Genomic DNA, 21,709 nt, shown 5'->3' with positions numbered 1-21,709 from the left:
CAACGCGTTTTTATATTGTATCGGTGTTATTTGCAAGTTCAGGAAATTGGAAATGGATATACTCAGAGGAACATTACAAAAAGAAAGAAAGCTCTGGATGGTAAAACGTTATTGGTTTCAAATTAAAAAATGATTTTGTTTGTTATGGTTCACGCTTCTCTTCCCCCCCAAGATGCTTAAGTCCAGCTTGGTGTCAAATTCAAACCAACATATTGTTGCCCATTTTAAAATACATTTAAGCAAAAAGTATTCCCTTTTGTAACGCCACAACTGTAGATGAGAAAATACCATGTTTTCTTTTAGAAATATTGTGTTATAAATGGCATTTAAGTCACTTGTATTAAAAATGATGGACATCAATGCTAAAAACAGACAACTTTCCAACTGATAGTTATAAAAAACATTTATTGAAGAAGTCTGAATTTTTTTGGTATTTTACAAGTGAAATGACAGAAACGTGTCTTTTTTTTGGTACAAATATCAAGATTCTATGAATTTATTGTAAAAATGTGGAGTACTGTAAACAATTCACATCTCTCTCTAAAAGTTATTTTAAGCATTTGACCCCTTTGCCCCCTCATAAAAATAGGGGATTGTCATCTCTTTTATGGCATTTAAAACACCACAGTTTTGCCGAAATAGATCAAACGTTATCAAAAATATTTCTTTACATTTGATTCCAATTTTCAAATTTCACATGAGTTTTGTCCATTTCAAACTAAATGGGAACTTTGTTGTGGAACCAGACGTTGTGATCATGAACAGTTCAATAATCCAATTACAAATAAAGCCGGGTGATAAATAATTCGTTTCTGACCATCATCTGATCCCACAGCGGAAGAACATTTCAGCTTCAAACCCAGTCGCCTTTGGACTCAAACGGGAATTCATTTATTAATTCCGAGTTTTGAACTTCTCTGCGGCAAATTCTGAAAAATTCATCGAGGCAATTTTCCTGAAAACTGACTGAAAACTGTTTAACTCAGTCTTATAAATAAGAAACACATATGACACATATGGTTTATATTAATACAGTAGAGCAGAGATTATTAAAAAAACAACAACTGACCATCATTTATAAAGTTTAGTCCCGAAGTAATACAGCAATCTGAAGACGCAGAAAGCGATTCTCCTCTGAGATTTTTTTTTGAACAGTTCTGCGGATCCGGAGCCGGTTCTCCTCAGTTCGGACAGGAGCATTTGCACTCGGATATGACTGGGTACTGGATGTGGATCCAGGCGCACCTCTGCGGAACCTTTTTCTGCGGGCAGTGCCACCTCAGGAAAGTCAAATGAGTCGCTTTGGCCGGTTTGCACGTCATCCCCTCCGGAACCGAGCAGGACCGCTTGCTGTAGCAGCTGCCCACCTTCAGGTAGCGCGGCCAGAACCGCCAGCCCAGTTCGGTCCACGCGTAAACCACCGGACACAGCGTGTAGGCCCAGAGCATCCTGCGCAGCTTCCGGTTCGCCTTCTGCTTCTTGCCGAACAGCACCTCCAGCTCCAGGGTTCGGATCTCTTTCGGCATCGGTCCGGTGAGCTTCGGGCTCTGATCCGGGTCGTCCTCGTAGAGGTCCTCCGGCGGGGACACGGACATGAAGTCCGGGTTGAAGTGGCTCCCCAGGAGGCTCCGCAGCTCCGTCCCGTTCAGGTCCTTCTCCTTCGGGTCCAGCTGCGGGTCCTGTTCCTCCTTCAGGACCTCCACGGGCAGGGAGTCGCTGGGGATGGGGCGGATGAAGTGGTTCAGGTGTTGGCACATCCCGTCCTGGATCCAGAGCGCCAGAGAGAGAAAAAGCAGGAGCCAGCGGGAGGGATCCATCCCCCCTGTCTGGTTCCGATCGCCACAGATCCCCAGCAGAGCTCCTGGTCTTCTCCACAAAAAAAGAAAAAAAAAAGAAGAAGAGAATCCACGAGGGAGTTCAACCCACCTCCAGGCAGGACTAAGTCCGGGATCAGCTCCGGGCTCCGGGCTTCATGGTGGCTGCAGGCTCCTTGGTCCTGCCGGAGCCGAACTGTGTCGATCTGACTCCCGCTGCGCGCACATATTCGGCAGGAGGAGGCTGATGTCATCCAAACCGAGCCACACCTCCGCGCACTTTACGCACCGGCGGTGGCGGATTCTTTTTGGGAGCGAAGAAAGGATGAAGTTGCCGGGAGCGGGAATAACGGTTCAGTGATCAGGAGGAAGTAGAAACAAGCTGAGGTTCGGTGTGTCTGGGTCATTTTATAGTCTTACCAAGTGTCTCTCTGCTCTGTTTTTTTTTCGTGCAAATATCTTAGTGCATTTAAAATAAGGCAAAACTAACTTACAAGTAACTTTTCAGCAAGATGTGGGAGCTTGTTTAAGTCAGAAATTCATTAATATTGACGAAAAAGTACCAGTTCCACCGGAAAATGTCTTATTTATCAAATAATTTGATAATGGAACTGGTACTTACAGTATACATATACAGTATATATCAATATCAAGAAATTATTGACTTAAACTGACTCGTATCTTGCTGGAAAGTTAATTGTGAGACGGGTTTGTCCTTTTTAAGGTGTACTAAGATATTTGCACTATAGAAACTAGACCAAGTAAGATTTGTGTTTTTGCAGTGCTGCACTGAACAAGCAACGTTTTGCGCATATTTCCCCTTACGTGAAGAAAACTCTCATTGCTGCACCATGACTCTGTGAGCCACATGGTTTAGTTGAGACTTCCTGTTAATCCACGCAGTGGGGACGGAGTCGGTTCACTTTCCTGCTCCTTAGGGCTCCTTCCTGTCTGTTTTTTGTTTGTTTTTGCCATATTAGTCATAAAGATTCAACTGAGATATTGCACAACAACCACCACCAACCACGGAGTGGTGGTTAAAGTTTGCCACAGCTTTTAGGACCAGCTGAACACAGCATTGACCAGGTTTAATAGTTTGGAGTGGCATGGAGCCACACTGAAAAAACACAAAATCTAACTAAGTATGTTTTTTTTTTTGTCTAGTTTCTAGTGCAAATATCTTGTTACACTTAAAATAATTCAAAACTAACTTACAAGTAACTTCACAGCACGATACACGGGGTTGTTTTCAGTAAAAAAAAATAATAATAACATTGATCAAAAGCATATTAGTTCCACTGACCAATTTCTTTCACTTAAAACAAGCTATTTCTCCAATATTAAAAGTAAAAAAAAAATAAAAATCTGCTAGTGAAACTAATACTTTTATTAGTATTCAAAAAGAATTACTGACTTGAAACAAGCCGGTACATCTTGCTAAAAAGTAACCTGTGAGTTAGTTTGGACTTATTTTAAGTGTAATACGATATTTGCGTTAGAAACTAAACAAAAATACGTTTATGATTTTGCAGTAGCATCAAGAACAAGGGATGTCTTGGCTCGGGGTTCTGTCAGGCCATTTTTAAATGATATGTATATGTAGCCATGTAAGTCCTTGGCTTACATGTTGTTAGTCTAGTGTCTGAATTTATCTCCCAGGCGCATTAGAAACGTTTAGAGCGGCTAATTAGTTAAACACAACAACCTGTTTGTGCTTGCTCATCTTACACGACAACAGAAACGGCTGAGCACAATGTCCTGTTGAACCACTGAAGTGATTTTCGCCTTTTAAAACAACCATTACAATAAAGAAGAGAATGTACTCGCTATGGCAAACCAAACCAAACCAAACCAAACCAAACGGAAACCATAGGAACATTATGATTTCCATTGCTCTGTTTGAAACCTTCGCGTACCTTCATGATGCTAGCCCACGGCTACTTCAGATCAGTGCTTTCTTCGGCTTGTCCGACTCTTCAGGTTCTGTTAAGGCTCAAAAACAGAAATACTTCAAAGAAACCGTTTTTGATCAGAGAATAAGACCTGATTTGTAGAAGCAATGACTTGACAGCCAACTACGTCCATACTCGCCGACTCTTTTTTTGCACTGGAACCGTGTTGGTAGGATTTGAAACTTCTGCAAGGTTTTGTCCAGACTTCGAAGTAACAGAGGTTGAAAGTGAAAGGCTAGTCGCCTATTTACTGACAGCAATCGCACGAGAACGCAGCAGCTAGAAAATTCACTCCACAGACACCTTTTTGTTACAAGAAAAGTTTTAAAAGACAATCTTTAAAAAACATTTCTCTTATCCTGAGGAAGGCCTACAGAAGATAATCCAATTCATCACAGGATTGAACTTTTTTCACACAAGTTGTGTTTCTCTCTGATTCTGACAGATTGTTAAACAAAAAGCTTTTAGTTTCTTTTTGTTTGATTTTTTTTGAATTTTTGTTCTAATTTATCCACCCATACCGCATGGACACGGATTCACCTCAAACTGCTCCAGGTTTTAATGCTCACAAGTGTTCATGTACATTCAAATCATGCAAATTCTTTATTCTTTTTGAAACATTCTGCTGCCAGCAGTCCGCCAAATGTCGCCTAGTTTTTCTCATTTGTATACTTAATACTAAAATCTATGTCTCGTGAAGCTACTGAAATCAACAACTTCTACCTGAAAACAAAAACCTCCCCGACAATTTAGTCTTAAATGATTCAAAAATAAAGCAGGGGATTCATTTCTCATTGAATCCCCTACTCATATATAATCATAGTTGACATAAAGTGTTTGTTTTGAAACACATTTACTTATGTACTGGCAACGGTTGCGGTCAGACAGCAGCACGGAGCAGCGTTGCGTTCTAGTGCGGCGACTCCCTGCGTCACGCCGCAGATGACTAAGAGATTGCTTTTGAAAAACACAGAGGAATGTGCAACCGTGTTTATTTTGGAGGATCTCACTCAGAGCGAACAGAGAGACACGCAGCAACAGTCTGGGCTTTTTTTTTTCTTCTGGTGACCACCGCCGCCCTCGCTGCCTCTGGCTCCGGCTGAATTTCGGGTAATTTTATGGTGGTGACAGTGTGTGACAGGCGCCGCTAAACTGTCATATCTTGCGCCCACAGGAAGTCGGTGGCGGAGAGGTGATGCTCAGATAAGACTTCCTCTCTCTCTCTCTTCTTTGTGAACCTTTTTTTTTTTTTATCATCCACTCTCATATCTGGCGCCCTCACGAGGGGTTTCTTGGGGGAGAGACCTAAGTTCACACTGGGATGATTTAAGGGCCTAAAGGACTTTTAGGGGTGGTAAGAAAAGTTAGCTCTGTGTGCTGAGGTCATGGGGTGAGTCCGGCTCTCTGGAGCCACTGAAAACGTAGGCGAATTAGACAAATTGGTGTCCAATTCAAGCTTCTTGACGCAGTTTTTGCAGATTGTCATCGACTTACCTTTGGAGCGAGTCTCTCAGAGAAACTTTGAGTTTATTTGAAAGTTTAGGAAGCTCTCTGCAAGTTTAGGAAATCTAAATACAGGCCTTCTAGTGAACAATATTAAGCATGTGATAGGTTTAGGACACATTCCTCAAAGTCTTCTGTAGCTTGAAAACAATGTGATTTACAGTCTTCGCTCCCTTCGACTCTGAAAGCTTTTATATACGGTTATCCACTGCCAGAGTCAGAGTTATTGTAAAAGACAATAAAACAGTGTCCGATTGATCCCTACTATAATAATTTTTATTTTATGTATTGCTTTATTGGTAGTAAATAATTTATTTGACCAGATTTATTTGAAAATAAGTAAATAAATTGGGCTTTAAAGGGCGTTTCACTTGGAAGGTCTTTCATCTGGAATCTCTCTGATTATGGAAAAAATACTTAGCTGCTCCAGGTCACAGAGGGTTGAAGACATTTTATTCTTTATGGCACTTTTCATGTCAAACAGCATTTCGATCAGGGCATGATCTAGACTTTGACTAAACCATTGAATCATCATTATTTTTTTTTTCCTGTTTTTGTCATTCTTTCTTAGACTTGCTGCTGTGTTTGGGATCATTGTCATATTGATGACCTAGTTTGGTCCAAACGTCACAAATGGCATCACATTCGACTGTAGGATACAATCTAACGTTACGCTGAGGTTGTTGATGACCGACTTGCAGAACAAGTCGCAAATCATCATCCCTCCCCCCCATCGTTATTGACAGCTGGTGTGAATTGTTTGTGCTGATATTTTCTTAAACATGTTACTGCTAAAACATCTCTGCTTTGGTCTCATCTATACAAAGAGCATTTGTCTAGGAGTCCTGTGTTTCATTTAGACTTTTGTCTAGAAGTTTTGTCTTTCTGCTCTCTTGTTAAGAAATGTTTTGTCCTTCCGTTTTTTCTAAGACAAGCCCTAGGCTACGTGTGGTCAGTTTTTGCCCGATTGACCCGCCATGAACTTGCTCCAACCTAGGTCTGTTTTTGCTGGGAGTTCCACTCCTGGAAAAATTAGCAGCTGTTTTTAAATGTTTTCCCACTTGCGAATAATGCCTCTCTCTGCAGATTAGTGGATTTCCGGTGGTTCTGAAATGGCCTCATAACCCCTCCTGGGTTGACTGGGAGCACCCGTTGCTTCTCTCCAGTTTGAGATGTTCTGTAGGATTTTCTTACACTGTTTAAACATTTGATGCCAACTGGAATGACCAATATGGAACTCGTCTTTTGCACAACTCCTGAGGATATGGGGTTTTTTTCTATAAAAGGCGCTATGTCAAGAAGCTACTAAAAATGTTATTGACTGTGTTAAAATCCTGTCTTTTTTTTTGGGAAGATTATGTACAATTTCAATTTAATTATTTTAGGATCATAAAGTATAAAGATATCCCAACTTTGGCCACAACTGTTTTGAAAAAGTTGCCGCAAAATTAGTAATTTTAGACTGCAACACAAACCCCCTGACCCCCTCCCACTGCGACATCCTGGACGGACACTTCAACAGGATGATGGTTTTCCCCCTTAAACTCTGTAGAATCGGCGAGCGTTCTGACCGTGTTGGAAACTTTAAGTAACGAGCAAATGATTGAACATGAACATTGAGTCAGTGCTGACGCCATTTTAGATACTTGTGGGTTAGATACCGAAAGCTAAGCCTGGCATTTGCCTGTTTTTCGTGTCTGTAATTGCTTAGTTGACCTGTCTCTGCAACCTTGAAGCCGTCTCTCACAAATGGACCGTCCAAATTGCCCCGGCCGTCTCACCATCAAAGCAGCTGCTTGTGGGGAAGGAAAAAAAAAAAAAAAAAGAAGAAAGAAACGACACAAACAACAAACAAAAGATCCTTTTCTCGGCTTCATCTGGCCGGGTCACGAACGACATGGACGGCCTGTTTGTCCATCATCCTGGGAGGCCTCGGCTGATTCGACATTAAGATTACGCCGCCGCTGTATCCGAACTTCAGACGGAACATCTAGATCAGAACCGAACGAGTCCACGCAATGAACGCAGAGCCACTGATCCACGGCGTCGCTCCGTATCTCGGCCCTTGCGATGTGAAATCAAAGGGCCGGCTGATTTGGAACATGTGGACCGGTGTCTGTATGTCATGCAGAGGAGAAGAGGCTGGGGGGGGGCAACACAACAGCAAACTGGAAACTATGAAAACCTATAGCAGTCGCTCCGGGACTTTGATGATAAGTGAAGGAGATTGCTGGTGTTTAAGTGTGACGTAATGTTTTTCATTCCGAAGTTTCACTGCTTACCATCAGACCGACTTTTACCAGACAGACTTGTTTCCTCAGAAATAAATCAGAGACTCGAACATAGACCTGAGGTTTCGCAGCTACTGTCGAGTCAGACAGGGAAATATTTCAACAACCATTTTTCCTGTCAACTGAAACGTTTTCCTTCTCATCTTATTAACGGGACAATGTTATGTGTTTAGCAGGCACATTGCGCCATTTTGTAGCACAATCAAATAACTATGTCATCTTCAAACAAATGTATGAAAGATAAAAGAAAGTTGACTTCGCAAATTGAAGCTTTGAAATTGGGCCTCGGTCTCTTTAAGAAGCTCCTACTCTTTCCAACACTAAGCTTTATACAGCAAAATCAAACAGATTGTCAAATCTGCACACTTTGCCCTCAGCGACCCTGGAAAAATGTCTTGTTACAAGTGAAATACCTTGCACTTTAAAAAAAATCAATATTAAGGAAATATTCTAACTAAAATAAGCGCTCATAGCTTGCTGAAAAGTTACTTGTCCTGCTTGATGCTTTACTAAAATATTTTCACTAGGATCTATAGACCAAAAATACTTGCTAAGATTTTGTATTTTTATAGTGTAGAAAAAAAATGTAACACATATTTCCATATTTATACTTATGCAATGTGTTTAAATGTTAAATCTGCTGTAACAGATATCTATACAAAAAAAATAAAAATACAATCATGGCAATACATTTTTCTTCTTTCCAAAACTGTGAAGATTCAGCTGATTTCAGATCTGACGGTCTGCCTCAGTCTTTGCTGGATCCTAGAGGGTCGGGACCAGAAAAACATTTCCTACTCGTGAAAGTGAACGACTGTTTCTGGCTGCGCCTCAGCAGCGTTCCTGTGGTTTGGACCGGTGCTGTCGAATGCTCCGAAGTGGACGAGATTCCAGCAGCTGTGTGAGATTCCAGAAGTTTCGCACTTTCCCCCAAAAGCAACCGGAAACGGTGCGGAGTCTGACTGCTGCCCGTCCCTCATGAAACAGCTATGTTTTACAGATTACTGGCAGGTTTAGGGTGTTTTTTTTTAAAAACCTCTTATCTGTTCTCATTAGGGTCAGCTTTTTTTTTTTTTTTAAGAAGCACAAGTGGATTATACTTTTCTGTGTGTAACTCAAGGAAGATGTTGGATAAACAATGACATCTTACCAAAAGCCAACTTTTGGCTAAGTTACGTTTTTACGCCATCAGGAGAACTTTGTCACCATCACCAATTTACAGTCAAGATTTCTACTAAAGAAGTTTTACAAAAAAAAAAAAAGTAACTGTTTATCATTGCAGTATTAACAATATTGTTGGTCTACAAAACTGTCAGCATGATTATTTTTTTGTATTTTGGTGAAATTTCTGCTTTTCAGTGAGTCATCATGCGATTTATGTAAAAATACATTTTCTTTTAGCACCAATTAAATGTTTGTCCCACCCTGAATCTTAATCCCGAGCTGGTAAAGAAGGTAACATCACAACTGAATTAAAAAGTATTACATGCAGAATATGAAACCAGAATTACAGCGACATCAACTGTAAACCAAATCAATAAGAACGATTTCGCATCTTATAATCCCTTTCAATGCTTCGATCTGCTTTAGTTGGAGCTAATCCAACAGATTATAGTCTTTAAACCACCATTAGTCTGGATCGGTTTTAACTAAACAATTAGAACCGATCCAGGCTAACGGCAGTTTTAATTAATTGATAGAGCAAAGATTTTGAACCCCAAATTCAAAAATACCTCCAGGCTCGTGGCAGGTGGTGCCAATGGAAGGCAAAAATCTGGATTATAATCAAGAAAATAATCTTGTTACTCTCTTTTAGCATTTTAAAAATGAATATTTAAAGCATATTTCAATATAACAAACAAATGGGCATGCAGGTTTTTGGAGACTTGGCTGATATTTAGCTTCTCTAAAACACAGAGTACAACTGCACCATGTTTTTATTTTATAGTTGTTTTTTTTTTTTATTTCAGCAAAAACTGATAGATGCCAAAGAAGTACAGACACCTGCAGCAGAAACAAGTAAATACATTTAGTGCATGTCTGGTTGTAAAGCTGAACTCTGACACTTCACTAATAACACATTCAAACATGACCAAACTCACAAGTTAATACTTCATACGTCTCCGTCGTCGACCCCTCCGGGAACCAGCCTTCAGAATCACAGAAGCTGCCACAGTTAATGCCCTGTTGCATCAAATATTCAATTAGCTTTTATTCCATGATCAGAATGTGCAAACTTTAGAAAAACGCTGATTTAAAATACTGTGCATACATGTTGAGAACGTGTGCATGTTCCGGCAGGTCCACATGTCATCACTTCCCGAACATTACGAGAAAAAAAAAAAAAAAACGGGTGCAGGATTTGGTTCACGTTGGTTTACAAAAATTAAAAAATGAAAAACGGGGGGGAAAAACAGAACAGCAAACACTACAGTAATCAAGTGTAAAGCAGAACAAGGACCGGAAGGATCAGAGCGCATCGCGCAAGTCACCGTGCCGGACCCGAACGAGGCACAAACCGGACACAAAGCGTCAGTCCAATAAAACAAAGACTACGGTCTACATCATGCTGACAAAAATACAGCTCAGGCCACATTCCATCTTTAGGTTTAGGAATAAAAAAATACTTCATGTGATAAAGACTCTGGTGTTCGATCTGTTTGTAAGAATATATACACATAGATTTGTTCCTTTCTATTTTTTTTTTTTCTCTTTTCCAATTTTAACTGAAACATCCGAGCAGCTCAGAACAACTGATTGAATCGTCACAAACGGATCAAAACCTACATTCAGTTCATGCTGAGGACGGCGGTTGGGGGAGAGCCACCAGAAATACTGGAATCTTTACAAATAAACTGAACTGGGCGAAATGTCTTCTTCTTTCTTCTTTTTTATTTTTTTTCTCCAGTTCTTCTCCTGGGTGACCTGAAGGGTCACAATGCAAATGTCCTGAAGGGGGTGCAGCGATCTGGGTTCTTGGTTGCATTGATTATTATCGGTAACAGTCGATGCCATTGGTTCTGAGGCGTGGTGGAGTTGAACCAGCAACTTGAAATCAATCTGGTAACCGGGGGGAGGGAGGGTTGCTTTTTGAGTCAGTGAGTTCAGCTTCGAGGACGATAGTTTCAGTGTATCACAGACGTTCTTGTGGAAAGAAGAAGTTCGTACTCAGGCTGTTCTGCTGAATGGCGACTCTGCTTCGCATTAGAAACATCCACAGAGTAGCCGACAAACCATCAGAACAAACACTGCGAACAAGGTTCCCCCACAGTCCTTAAGGTCTTGAAGAGTATGTGCTTAAACTTTATTTCATGCCCCAATTTCAGGAAAACATTTAGGTCAAACAAAACGTAACAGGATTGAAGTCTTTTAGATTTCTCTCTGAAGTATGTTATTCTTTTACATTTGCTGCCTAACCCTCTGATGCATGAATTATGATCCTTTGTGTCAGAATTTTTTTTCCATTTTTAAAAATTTTTTTCTTAAGGCATAAAAAAAGGTAGGAACATTTTTTTTGTAAAAATAGATTTTTTAAAATTTTTTATTTTTATGTGATCAATTGTAATTTTGTCCAAACACAAAGTTGTTATTTGAAAAATACATCAGTAGTATTGTTCCTTAGGGGTTATCTGATGTCACAATATTTTTTTTACTTGCAAGAGTCGTCTACAGTAGAAGGAGGGACCGGGTCGGTTCTCATGCTTTTTTGTCTGTCGGCCATATTGTATTTAACAAAAATAATTTCTTGCATTTGCAGCTGATGGCCAGTAGTTGATGGTATATTTTATGATGCATTAGTGTCCACTTCAGTGGTCTGTGTGCATTTATAACATAAAAATCCACAGGAAGCACAAGAAAATGGCTTTTAGATAGCTGTCCACTGTAGTGACCACTATGCATCAAAGGGCTAAACACCACTGAAGAAAATTTGGTAGTGAATCCGAAGAGGGATGCATCTGTTTAAATTCTTTGCTTGGTTTTACGTGCAGCTAACAGGACTGCGACAAGCTAGCAGTAAACGACAAAGTTGTTCGCCAGTCATCGTGATGCTATTTTTTAATGATGCAACACCCAGAAGAGCTAAAACATCATGCAGAGCTAATTGCACTGCTGTCCCTCTGCAATTAGGATTTGTCGTATGAGCAAAAAGCATAAATAGCTGTTAACCTGATCGCGACGTGATCTTTGTTTGAAATGTTGACCAGAAATCAATGGAACGGCCAGGAATGCAACGGAATGCTATAATGAAAAGGGTTTATGCAAGGATAAACTGATCTGCTATCTTCTGAACTGGTTTCCCATCAAAGGAAAACCTGCAGGCTATCCACAAACTAAGTTTTACTTTATAGCCTGAAACTGTTTGAATTATTTGGATTCATTCAGAATTAGCACCAATGGATCATTGTTGGTCACTGATTTCTGTTAAAGCACAAACTTTGATGTCAAGATGTGGAAAATTCTCCTTCCCACATCTTAGGGGTCTTTGTAGTTTCACAATTTCACTTGTTGCTTACTTGAATGTGCCGCTAATAACTGGATTTGTTTGCACAAAGGCCTGTGAGGAACCTTCGATAGAGGGGTTTAAAGATCCCATCTGAGCTGATTTTGATGGGAGTGAATACAGTCAGCCTCTGACCTTTAGATTTAATACAATAAGCTATAAACTGGTTGAAGGTTTTGTTGCAGCTTTCCGCTGTGACGTGACACTGAAGGAGAGGATGCGAGTCCTTGCTGGATGCAAGGACTGTTGGTGTCATGAGGTAAAAACATGTACGACTCAGTCGTTTGCAGTGGCTTTAACAGTGGCCATGTAACGTACGTTATCCAACAACGCGTTTCCTCTCTACAGTGTGCTGCTGAGAATCTCTGAGACCTGCGCGTTTGTCTGGTCGTCTGAGTCCACTTCCTGGGCAGTGGCGCCCTCTGGCTCCTCCCCCTCCTCTCCAGACTCTGCCTGTGCTACAACCACTGACACTCCCGCAGTCGTTACAGTCTCCTCCTCCCGACTCGGCGACGCGTCCTTGCAGGGCTCCACAAAGATCCTGCGAACGTGGGGCCGCGGTTCCCGGTGCCGGGCTTTATGACTCTCCAGGATGCAGGAGGCGTGGCTTACGTAGGTGTGGCCCTGTGGTGAGGGTGGGTCCCCCAGTGGAGTTAAGTCGGCATCCAGTTGCCTGGTGTAAACGCCCTCTGATAAAGACCCAGTGAGACTCTCCCCACTGTGGCCCCGGAGCCAGCGCTGGGGCCCGCTGAAATATTGCCCCCGGTGGCTCCTAGAGAGCAGTTTGCGTTTGGCCGGTGGATTGGCAAGACCCCTCAGAGGGGGTGGGCCCTCCTTAGTAAGTGAGAGGCCCTCAAAAGTCTTGGTGGTGTCGGACAGAGCCGGGGACAGGGGGAAAGACAGGGGGAGATCTTTGTAGAACCTGGGGGACAAGGGAAGGGAGGGAGATGTAGACAGGGTTCTGCAGCGAGATGGCGGGTTAGGCGAGGTGGGGAGGGAGAGATCTGCAGATGGAGAAGTGGAGGTAGGTAGGAGAGGATCCTTCCTGGGAGTGGAGACAGGGAGGTCTGTTGGTGGGCAAATACTGTACCTGAGAAAGAGAGAAATCAGAGTAAAGGTGAGGTAAGTCTGGGCCACTTGGCTTATCCTGCTACTTCTGTGACCGGATCCAGGATAAGCAGAAGAAAATGGATGGATGGAATCAAACTACAGGGGCAGTTCCCCTTTTCTGAGGAAAGTAAAGCCAGTATATTTACTGATCAGGGATCAGAGCATCCCTCATCTTTTGAGACTGGAGTAGAAAATTTTGGTGTCTGAATTACCCATGGCCTTTCAGAAGTGTTTAACGTTACCTGAGTTCATGGATCTGCAGGACGTCGGGGGCGCTTCCGCCTAGCGAGTGCAAGACCTGCTGGGACAGATCTGAAGCTGGGGAGTAGAGCAGATCCAGTTCGCGGGGGCTCAGGGCATCACTGGAGTCATAGTCGCTGTCGGTGGGCAGGAACACCTCAGAGGAGCCGTCCTCATCTGAGCCGAGCAGAGAGTCTGTCAGACACACGTCAGGGTAAAATCTCTGAAGGTGCTTTGAGTCTGCTTTTAAGAGGAAAATCTTCATACGCACCACTGATGGCCTTCCTCTGCCGGAGCTCCGGCGATGGGGAGGGTGTAGGCATGTAGTCCATTGTGGAGGAGGTGGAGTCAGTCTTCTGCTGTCCAGAATCGCTCTCTGAAGCACTGGCGTCCACCAGACAGGTGATGAGTACACCGCCACGGGGTTGCTTGTAGCGCGCATACTGCAGGGCGTCTGTTATCCAGCGGAGGTCACGCCGCATCTCATCCAGCTGCTGCAGAGACAAAAAGACAAGCAAGTAGAATACTGGGGAACATCCTGGACTTAATATAACACACGCCAAACTATCCAGAGATTGACCGTGACTTTGGAATACTGTTGTATAAAGAAGAGTTCATAGTAAGCTCAATAGAAGCAAGGTACACAAGTCTTCTGACTGGAAAACTGGTTCAAATCACAATCCCTTTATCACTATGCTTGACAGTTGGTACTGTGCATTTGTAGTGCTGGTGGGACAATGAACCCTTCCAACACTTTCTCTGTCTGGAACAAAGAAAATGCATCAGCTGTCTTAATTACAAGCATTGATTTATCTAAAAAAGCTCCCACTGACCAAACTTATCCAAGTGAATGACCATGGTCTGCGTAGAAAGTGACCAGACTAAGTTAACCTGGAGGATAACTGTTTAAGGACAAAAAGCAAGCAGATTCCAAAACTGTGAGTCCAAATTGGATTTAGAAAGTATGTAGATCTTTTTCCTTCACCTGTTCCGTTGATGTGTGTACAGTAGTGTCAGAATCCCGCAAAAAAAGTAAATTCCATGCTAAGATGGTTAATGAACATTGACGACTGTCCCTGGTTCTCTGCCTCTGAATGTCGTGTGAACTCCGTTGTGGTACCATTTCTTGATAAAAATCAACCTGGGCAGATAACTGGATTGCGTGAGGACAGAATGTGTCGGCATCAGCAAGATGTTCTGGGTTGAATACACTGGAGTAACTCGCTGAACATTGTTTGACCTCATCCACTGAAAAGGTCAGGTCTTTGGAGATTTGAGAAGTCAATTCCAGGTTTCTTGTATCTGGGTTAAAAATGCCCTTGCTTTAGACTACATTATTTTCAGAAAGTCTTTTTTTTTTTGCTTTGTGTCTCTATTTCCTCTGACAGAAAAACCTGAAAAATAGTTTTTGAGTCTAAGTTGTTCCTTACTGCCAGAAGAACTGAGATCCCATGATAGGCTTGTGATTATTAATCACGAAATTATTACTCAAAATGATATTTTTATTTCTATGTATCAAACAATGTCTTGAGATTAAGGATATTTGTAAATAGCTGGACTAGGTTCTGTCCACAACAACATTCGAGGCACTTATACCGATGTTCTAGGTTTGATTTTCACTAAAAGTGTTTCTTCTATGACTTATGACTATAGTCCCAAAACAGAGTGATGGGAAAGAACTAAAACGGACTAGGAGTCACAGGATAAAACCCCCCCAAAAAACATGAAGAAGCTCCTTTGTAGAAGAGGCTGGATGTTTAAGGACAACACACAACTCCTCCATGTGGATTAGATCATTTGTAACATTGTCATGTTAAAAATATACAATTATTCTCCGACTCTCCCTCACAGTCTAATCACGTTGTTTTGGTTAGCCTCAGTAGGAAATTCGGAGAATCCGACCGAGACAATGTGGTTCTGGAAAAGCTACCGATCGAAAGCTCAGATGTTGGATGGATTATTTAGTATGTAGTGTCTTTTCATACTTTTTTTTTAAACTCTTGTAAAAGCTTTTTTTCTTGCTTTTTGTGTATTATTTAAAAATATTTTGTTCAAAAAGATTTTTGTAACCTTTTTCTAAGTTGGTTTTGCTTTAAAATTGTTGGAGTTGTTTTCGCAGTCATTTCATTTTAATAACTATTTTTACATAATTGATCACATTTTCTGTCTTTTTGATCATTTTTGCCTCTTTCATTATGCACTGCGTTATTCCTGGTTTTGGTTTGAGATGGTTCTGCATCTGTCCGTCAGATATTGGACCTCTTTGAGCGCTGCAGCTCCAGCGCCAGCACCGTTTGATCTTCTTGGCTCTCTGTTCTGCTGAAACGCCGACTGGCTGCAGTGGGATGACAACAAACAAGAGATTTCCTGGAGGTTCCACCACAGATGAAAAAAGTTTCTTGCAGCTCGGGAAGAAAACCGTGGAGCCGTGGAAGTCTTTAAGTTTCCATCTGCAGCAGATTAAACTGACAGCAGCTTCGTGATTTAAACCGCAGATCTGCTGAGGTTTCAATTGTCGCTCTGCAGCTTCAGCAGCTCTCGCAGACTTTTTGGTTTCTGTCTCCGTCGGAGGAGTTCAACTTTACACATTAATGTAGAAAAGGATTAAGAAACTGCATTAATTCAAGAAAGAAGAAGCTGCTGAGTAACGTAAGACTCTTGCTGAGGGAGGGGTTAGTTTCTATGGAAATTTCATCCTTTTCAGCATAGGGATGGTGGGCCCGCAGCATCACTCTTCACCAAACAGGAATACAGAAACGGGTATAAAAACTTCAGCTTTAAATGGTCACTTTGTGAAAAATATTTCATCCTGGAAAAGAGAATCCCCAAAAAGCCGGAGATACACTGGGAGATAGTTGGCAAAAATATTTTTTGTTTGATGTATATTCAAGGTGATTTGAATCAAAAAGTTTCAGAATATTTCACAGGATCAGAATCGAAGCTGAATGAAGTTGTACTCTCTGTGAGCTGCTTAATTACTCAATTGTGCTGTGGAGCCCCAATCTGGCCAAGGCTTTTCTTTTTTTTCAGAAAAAGATAATCTGAGCTAATCAGGAGGATTCATATCACCAGCAGCCTCAGCGCAGGTGAGGTGAGTTACACGGCAACTAAACAACAACCTTTTGAAAAACGTGTTTTAGGTTTGTATCGACTGTATAAAATATTTTGGTTGTTTATAAGTTGGCTCTGTCGCGTTTTTTCAGAATTACATTTTTTTTTGTAAATTTTTTTCTACAAACTCTGGTAAAACAAACAAAAACAACTTTGGTCTTCTGCAGGTAAGATACAGACCACTAATAAATACTCCACAGAAACCCACTTTAAAGCTAGTTAAAATAGTGAGATTTTTTCAAATCTTAACTTGTAATTTAATATTTAAAACTTGTCTGGGTCTTATTTTTTATATATATACAGCGATGCCCTTTAGCAGCACTTCTGCTCACACTGGCCTCTGAAACAGTTTTTCAGTTTGATTCGTTGAATCTGAACTCTGACGGCACAGAGCGGCTCCCCCTGCGCTGCGATTCGTGTTATTTATCCCAGCTTCTCTGTGGTCGGAGTCCATTTTTTCCCCAAGCCTTACAGAAAGCAGACAGATGGTGTCACTCGCTCTGTGTTTGGAGAGCACTGCTGAGGTTTTGTGGTCGGCCTCCATTAGTGGCGGGCAGCTCCTCGGTCAGAATCTTCAAATGAGGAGAAAAATACTCGCCGTTTATCGGATGAAATTCTACGGCAGAAACAATTTGACGTTTCAAAAATGCTTCTGCTTTCAGCAGCAGAAGTGCTTCTGCTTTTACGAGCACATGGGAAAAAACCCCCCAAAGTTTATTTACGCTTCCTGTTGTCTCTGCAGATGTTCACCACAGAGAGTCGCTTCCTGAAAAGCTTAGAAAAAAAACGTGTTAGCCGTTGGAAAGGAGGTGGACGGTTTTCTCACCTGGATGTAGTCCAGGATGAGCTGATGTCGGGATCTGGCGCTCGTCAGCTCGCCATCCGTGATGGCCTCCCGCAGTGCTTGCTGGGTAATCAGGGCGTCCAGGTCCAGAACGGAGGACAGGCGGCAGTAGAGACCGATTAACTTTTCTTTGTAGGTGCAGAAGTGAACTGAGATGGGAAACAGAGGCGGGAGCACAGAGGTGAGCTCAGCTGATCTGGATTGGACTAAAAAAAAAAAAAAAAAAACGCTTTTCATTTAAAAAAAAAAAAAAAAAATCCAGAAAACTCTCCAGACTGAAAGATCCCAGTTTTATGGAAAGGGTTTTTTTTGTGACGGTTTTGTCCTTAAGTATGAGAACAGCAAAAAACCAGAACAAAGTTATCAAAATTTAGCAAACACTTGGGAGATTTCAGCAAAAGTTTGGGCATCACAGCAGCTGCTGTAGTTTCAGAGAAAATGAGGATGGAATATGAATTAATTTGGATTTTTTTTGTGCCTGGCCAATTGAAGCAGCTTAGATAAACTGAAGCAAATTTATAGAAGTTTGACTAAAAAATTACAAAGGCATCATTTACAGTACAGATCAAAAGTTTGGACACACCTTTTAATTCAATGAGTTTCCTTTATTTTCATGACTATTGACATTGTAGATTCACACTGAAGGCATCAAAACTATGAATAACACATGTGGAAATATGCACTAAACAAAGAAGTGTAAAACAACTGAAAATACCCCTTATATTCTAGTTTCTTCAAAGTAGCAACCTTTTGCTGTGATTACTGCTTTGCACACACTCTGCATTTTCTTGATGAGCTTCAAGAGGTAGTCACCTGAAATGGTTTTCACTTCATAGGTGTGCCCTGTCAGGTTAATAAGTGGGATTTCTTGCCTTATAAATAGTCATGAAAATAAAGAAAATCCATTGAATTAGAAGGTGTGTCCAAACTTTTGGTCTGTACTGTATATACTGGGGGAATAATTGTGTTTTTTCTTAATTAACTTAGTTTTACATGTCTAAAATAGCTTTTTTTTCCCCCTGAAATACCCACACTTATTTTGTATCCAATCGTAATAAGAAATTGCTATATTTGAAGTGTGTGTTTTGGAAATCTAGTGTAAAAAAAAAAGAAAAATTATAACACATTTTTATTTTATTGAAAAAAAAAACCACGCACATTTTACAAAAAAAAAAAAGATTTTTTCTTTTTGGCACTACCACAGCTCCATACAATGTATTTTTGATGAAGGTTCCTGGTCACTGCCTATCCTGCAGCCCTTGAGCATAAACTCAAATGCTTCTTGCTCAACTTAAATGCTTTTTTTGGAATGCCATTGTTGCCCAAAAACAAACTATATACCCAGCAAAATAAATGAAAAAAATAAAATAAAATCTTTAACTGCCTCTAGGATTAATGAAATGACCAACCGCCTTATATCATTATTCTGAGCCTATTCTCTTGAGCAGCATGCAGTCGGAGCTGATCGCCATGATTAAACTGATCAGTAACAGATAAAGTGAGCGTCCTGCAGACGGCTCCGTCCTTTGTGGACGACGTGGTTTTCAGCGGCGTTGGACCCGCTCCACGGGTTGAGGACAGACCAAGCTGTGTTTGTAGCAGCAGAAGTACTAAATCAGCCTGCAGGCTCCAGCAGGACGGCCTCTCTGCTGACCCCCCAAACACACACCCACACGCACGCACATGAACGTGGTAATAACACCCGCACGCACTGCACAATATGCTCTCTTTATACAAGCAGACCAGCACACACACACACACACACCCACACCCACTGATGCAGATTCAGTCTCTAACTTTTGGTTTTAATGAAAAACGACTTATTTTTCAGTTTGCTTTTGACTTTTTTTAAATTTAAGGCCAGAAAGGTTTAAAGCCTCTACTACATCATCTGATTTATTATCCAAACGTCCTGAGAGATGCTGCAAATCGTTCCAGAGATGTCGGGACAGTCCCACTGAAGACGAGATGTTCAAAGGATCTCTTGTTTGATAAGCAGAGTGCAAAAGTAAAAATGATTCATAAAAAGATCGGAAGAGATTTTAGAGCGACATCTGCTGCCTTTCTCTTCAAGTCCTTGCATATTTCCCCACGATGATAGAAATGCCTCGGGAATGGTTCCATAGCCATTCCCGAGGCATGGCTGTGGAGAAGAGATTACTGCAAGCAGTCCTGACCCGTGTTCAGTAGACAGGAATAGGAAACAGGACTGCAAAAATGACAAATTAGGAAAATTGCACTAAAGCAGCAGTTTGTGATGTGGCCTTGGTTTTAGTTCTTTCTAAATGTTTTGGGAAGCTGGTGAGTTGCAAAGTTCCCTCCGAACTCCCGGTTCTTTCAATCTGACCAGAGCCTGCGTGTGTGCGTGGGGGTGTGTGTGGGTGTGTGTGTGTGTGTGTGTGAGATGTCAGGCTCTGTGTGCTGCAGAGAGGGAAACAGTGTGTGTAGTTACCGAGCTCAAACATCTGCAGCGGGAGGTGCAGGAACCCCGACAGAGGGGCGTAGGGGTTGGACTGCCCGGGGGCGGAGCAGACGTCGTCAGCAGGGGGCAGCAGCAGCAGGAAGGAGACGCCGTGGCCGATCTCCACCACCTCCTGACTGTAGAGACGGAAGTGGCGGGCCTGTGTGTGTGAACACACGGAAACATGATGGGAGCCACAAACATGACGGAACATCTATGCATCCATGGTGATGTCTGTTGTTAATACATCTAGATTGTATGGTGTGTTGTATGAGTTTATTTATATACTGGAATTCCAGTTTATAATTCTTCTCATTTATTTATTTTGTTTTATTAAAAAGCAAACTTCAAAACCACTAGATGCGTGTTGTTAAACATGTTTTTTTTAATGAAACTTGCAGCATAATTTTTTGTTTTCAGTTAATTAATTACTTTTTATTATCTAGATTTATTTATTTATTAAATTTTTGATCCTCCCCACCCCTCTCTGTTAATTTTTTGTGCATTCCTCTAAGTTTTGACTTTGACTGGTAACTTTGTTACAATAAACAATCCATTTGAATAATTTTACTTTTTAGAATTTTTTTTTTTTGGCCAGTCCTTTCACGTCTTAGAGTGTTCAACCTTTCCAGATGGAATGCACAGGTGTCACACCTAGGAGGCGCTGCTGCTGTGTAAAACGATTTGGCTCGAAGAGAGGCTGTGCAGGTGAGCATACCTGGTGCAGAGGGACATTGATGTGCTTCAGTATCGACTTAATGGCCGTCTGCAGCTCGTAGTACAGCAGAGGGGCGTGGCTTTCTGGCTGAGGCTCCGCCTCCTCCTCGTCCTCCTCACTGCGTCGTTTTTCCCCCACGGCCGCCAGCGTTTGAATCCAGTCCCACTCCTCCCTGAAGGCACACACAGGAGACGGGTTACCTTACATTTATTGCCTACAGGTGCATTGTGGGAAATGCAGTCCGGTGTCTTTGCCTCCTCTGGTTGCAGAGTCAAAAAATGATTTATGGTCTTTAACAACATGTCAGCATCCGAAAAAACACAAACGGCGAGTTTTAGTGTCTGTCTGAGAGGGAACCTGGACACGTTGGCGTTGTCCCGGATCCGGGTGTGGCACAGCATGTTGGGGGCCCGCTGGGACACCAGAACTTTGATCTGGTCCACTGAGCTGCTGAGCTTCAGGTAGCCCAGGTAGAGGCCGGGGGCGAGGCGGTGGGTACTGCGCCGCTGGTACGCCAGGATGTCCTGCAGGGTCAGGAGGAAGCAAAAGAAAAAAACAAAACAAAGAAAGATGAACTGGAGAGTTTTGAAACCCTGGCTATCATAAGTAAACTAATCCTCTAAGCACACACACATTGATTCACCTTGTATCTTCTTTTCTGTCTTTAATTCTCAGTAAAGTCTCTTAAAGGGGCAGTATCATATAAAATTGACTTTTTTCAGCTTTACATCTCATTGTAATGTTATTCCCTCATCAAAAACATAGTTGTAGTATTGTTTTAATTCTTTCATGGATGTTTGATTATTCCTTCAATCTCCAGTGGCAACCATTCAGCTGTGCAAAACGCTTGGGGGCACCCAGTGCCTCACGGAGCAGCCCTCCCCAGCCACTCCCCTGCTCAGCTCCTTCAGACTAGCCGGCAACAATCAGCAAACACCTGATGGAACTGCACATCTTCTGAGCTCATTATACGAGCTACATCTCTGTGCAACGCTGGTAAAAATGTCGTTAAAGAGTAAATAGAGGAGCGCTGCTGTGACGACTTCCTGAAGGGAGAGTTTCCGAAAGAGCAGGAATTTTTAAAGAGACAGAGGCCCAATTTCAAGGTGCTAAATTACAACGTCAACTTTCTTTTAAGGCATATTTTTTATAATAACTCAAGGT

General features: G+C 41.8%; 2 protein-coding genes across 5 annotated transcripts in view; both read right to left on the bottom strand.

Annotated features, from left to right (window-relative positions):
* Nucleotides 1-385: 385 nt before the first annotated feature.
* nog3 (noggin 3) lies at nt 386-2,170 on the bottom strand. Its single transcript, XM_032573455.1, has one exon. It carries the CDS (start codon nt 1,815-1,817, stop codon nt 1,182-1,184), a length of 636 nt encoding a protein of 211 aa, XP_032429346.1. The 5' UTR covers nt 1,818-2,170; the 3' UTR covers nt 386-1,181.
* A 7,330-nt stretch (nt 2,171-9,500) lies between these two features.
* ankfn1a (ankyrin repeat and fibronectin type III domain containing 1a) overlaps nt 9,501-21,709 on the bottom strand; it is an 83,019-nt gene continuing 70,810 nt past the window's right edge. For 3 of the 4 annotated variants that reach the window (XM_032574782.1, XM_032574780.1, XM_032574783.1), the window contains 8 exons: nt 20,903-21,069; nt 20,546-20,717; nt 19,819-19,987; nt 17,349-17,515; nt 13,683-13,905; nt 13,414-13,606; nt 11,474-13,151; nt 9,501-10,978 (listed from right to left, as the gene is read on the bottom strand). In XM_032574782.1, coding sequence (XP_032430673.1) covers nt 12,404-13,151; nt 13,414-13,606; nt 13,683-13,905; nt 17,349-17,515; nt 19,819-19,987; nt 20,546-20,717; nt 20,903-21,069 — 1,839 coding nt within the window. In that variant the 3' untranslated portion in view covers nt 9,501-10,978; nt 11,474-12,403. The remainder of the gene's footprint in view (nt 10,979-11,473; nt 13,152-13,413; nt 13,607-13,682; nt 13,906-17,348; nt 17,516-19,818; nt 19,988-20,545; nt 20,718-20,902; nt 21,070-21,709) is intronic. The other variant, XM_032574781.1, reaches the window with a different exon arrangement.

Source organism: Xiphophorus hellerii, chromosome 10, assembly GCF_003331165.1.
Source record: "Xiphophorus hellerii strain 12219 chromosome 10, Xiphophorus_hellerii-4.1, whole genome shotgun sequence".
In the NCBI taxonomy this organism is placed as follows: Eukaryota; Metazoa; Chordata; class Actinopteri; order Cyprinodontiformes; family Poeciliidae; genus Xiphophorus; species Xiphophorus hellerii.
Note: the sequence above shows the minus strand (reverse complement) of the source record. Positions and strands in the feature narration are given on the sequence as shown.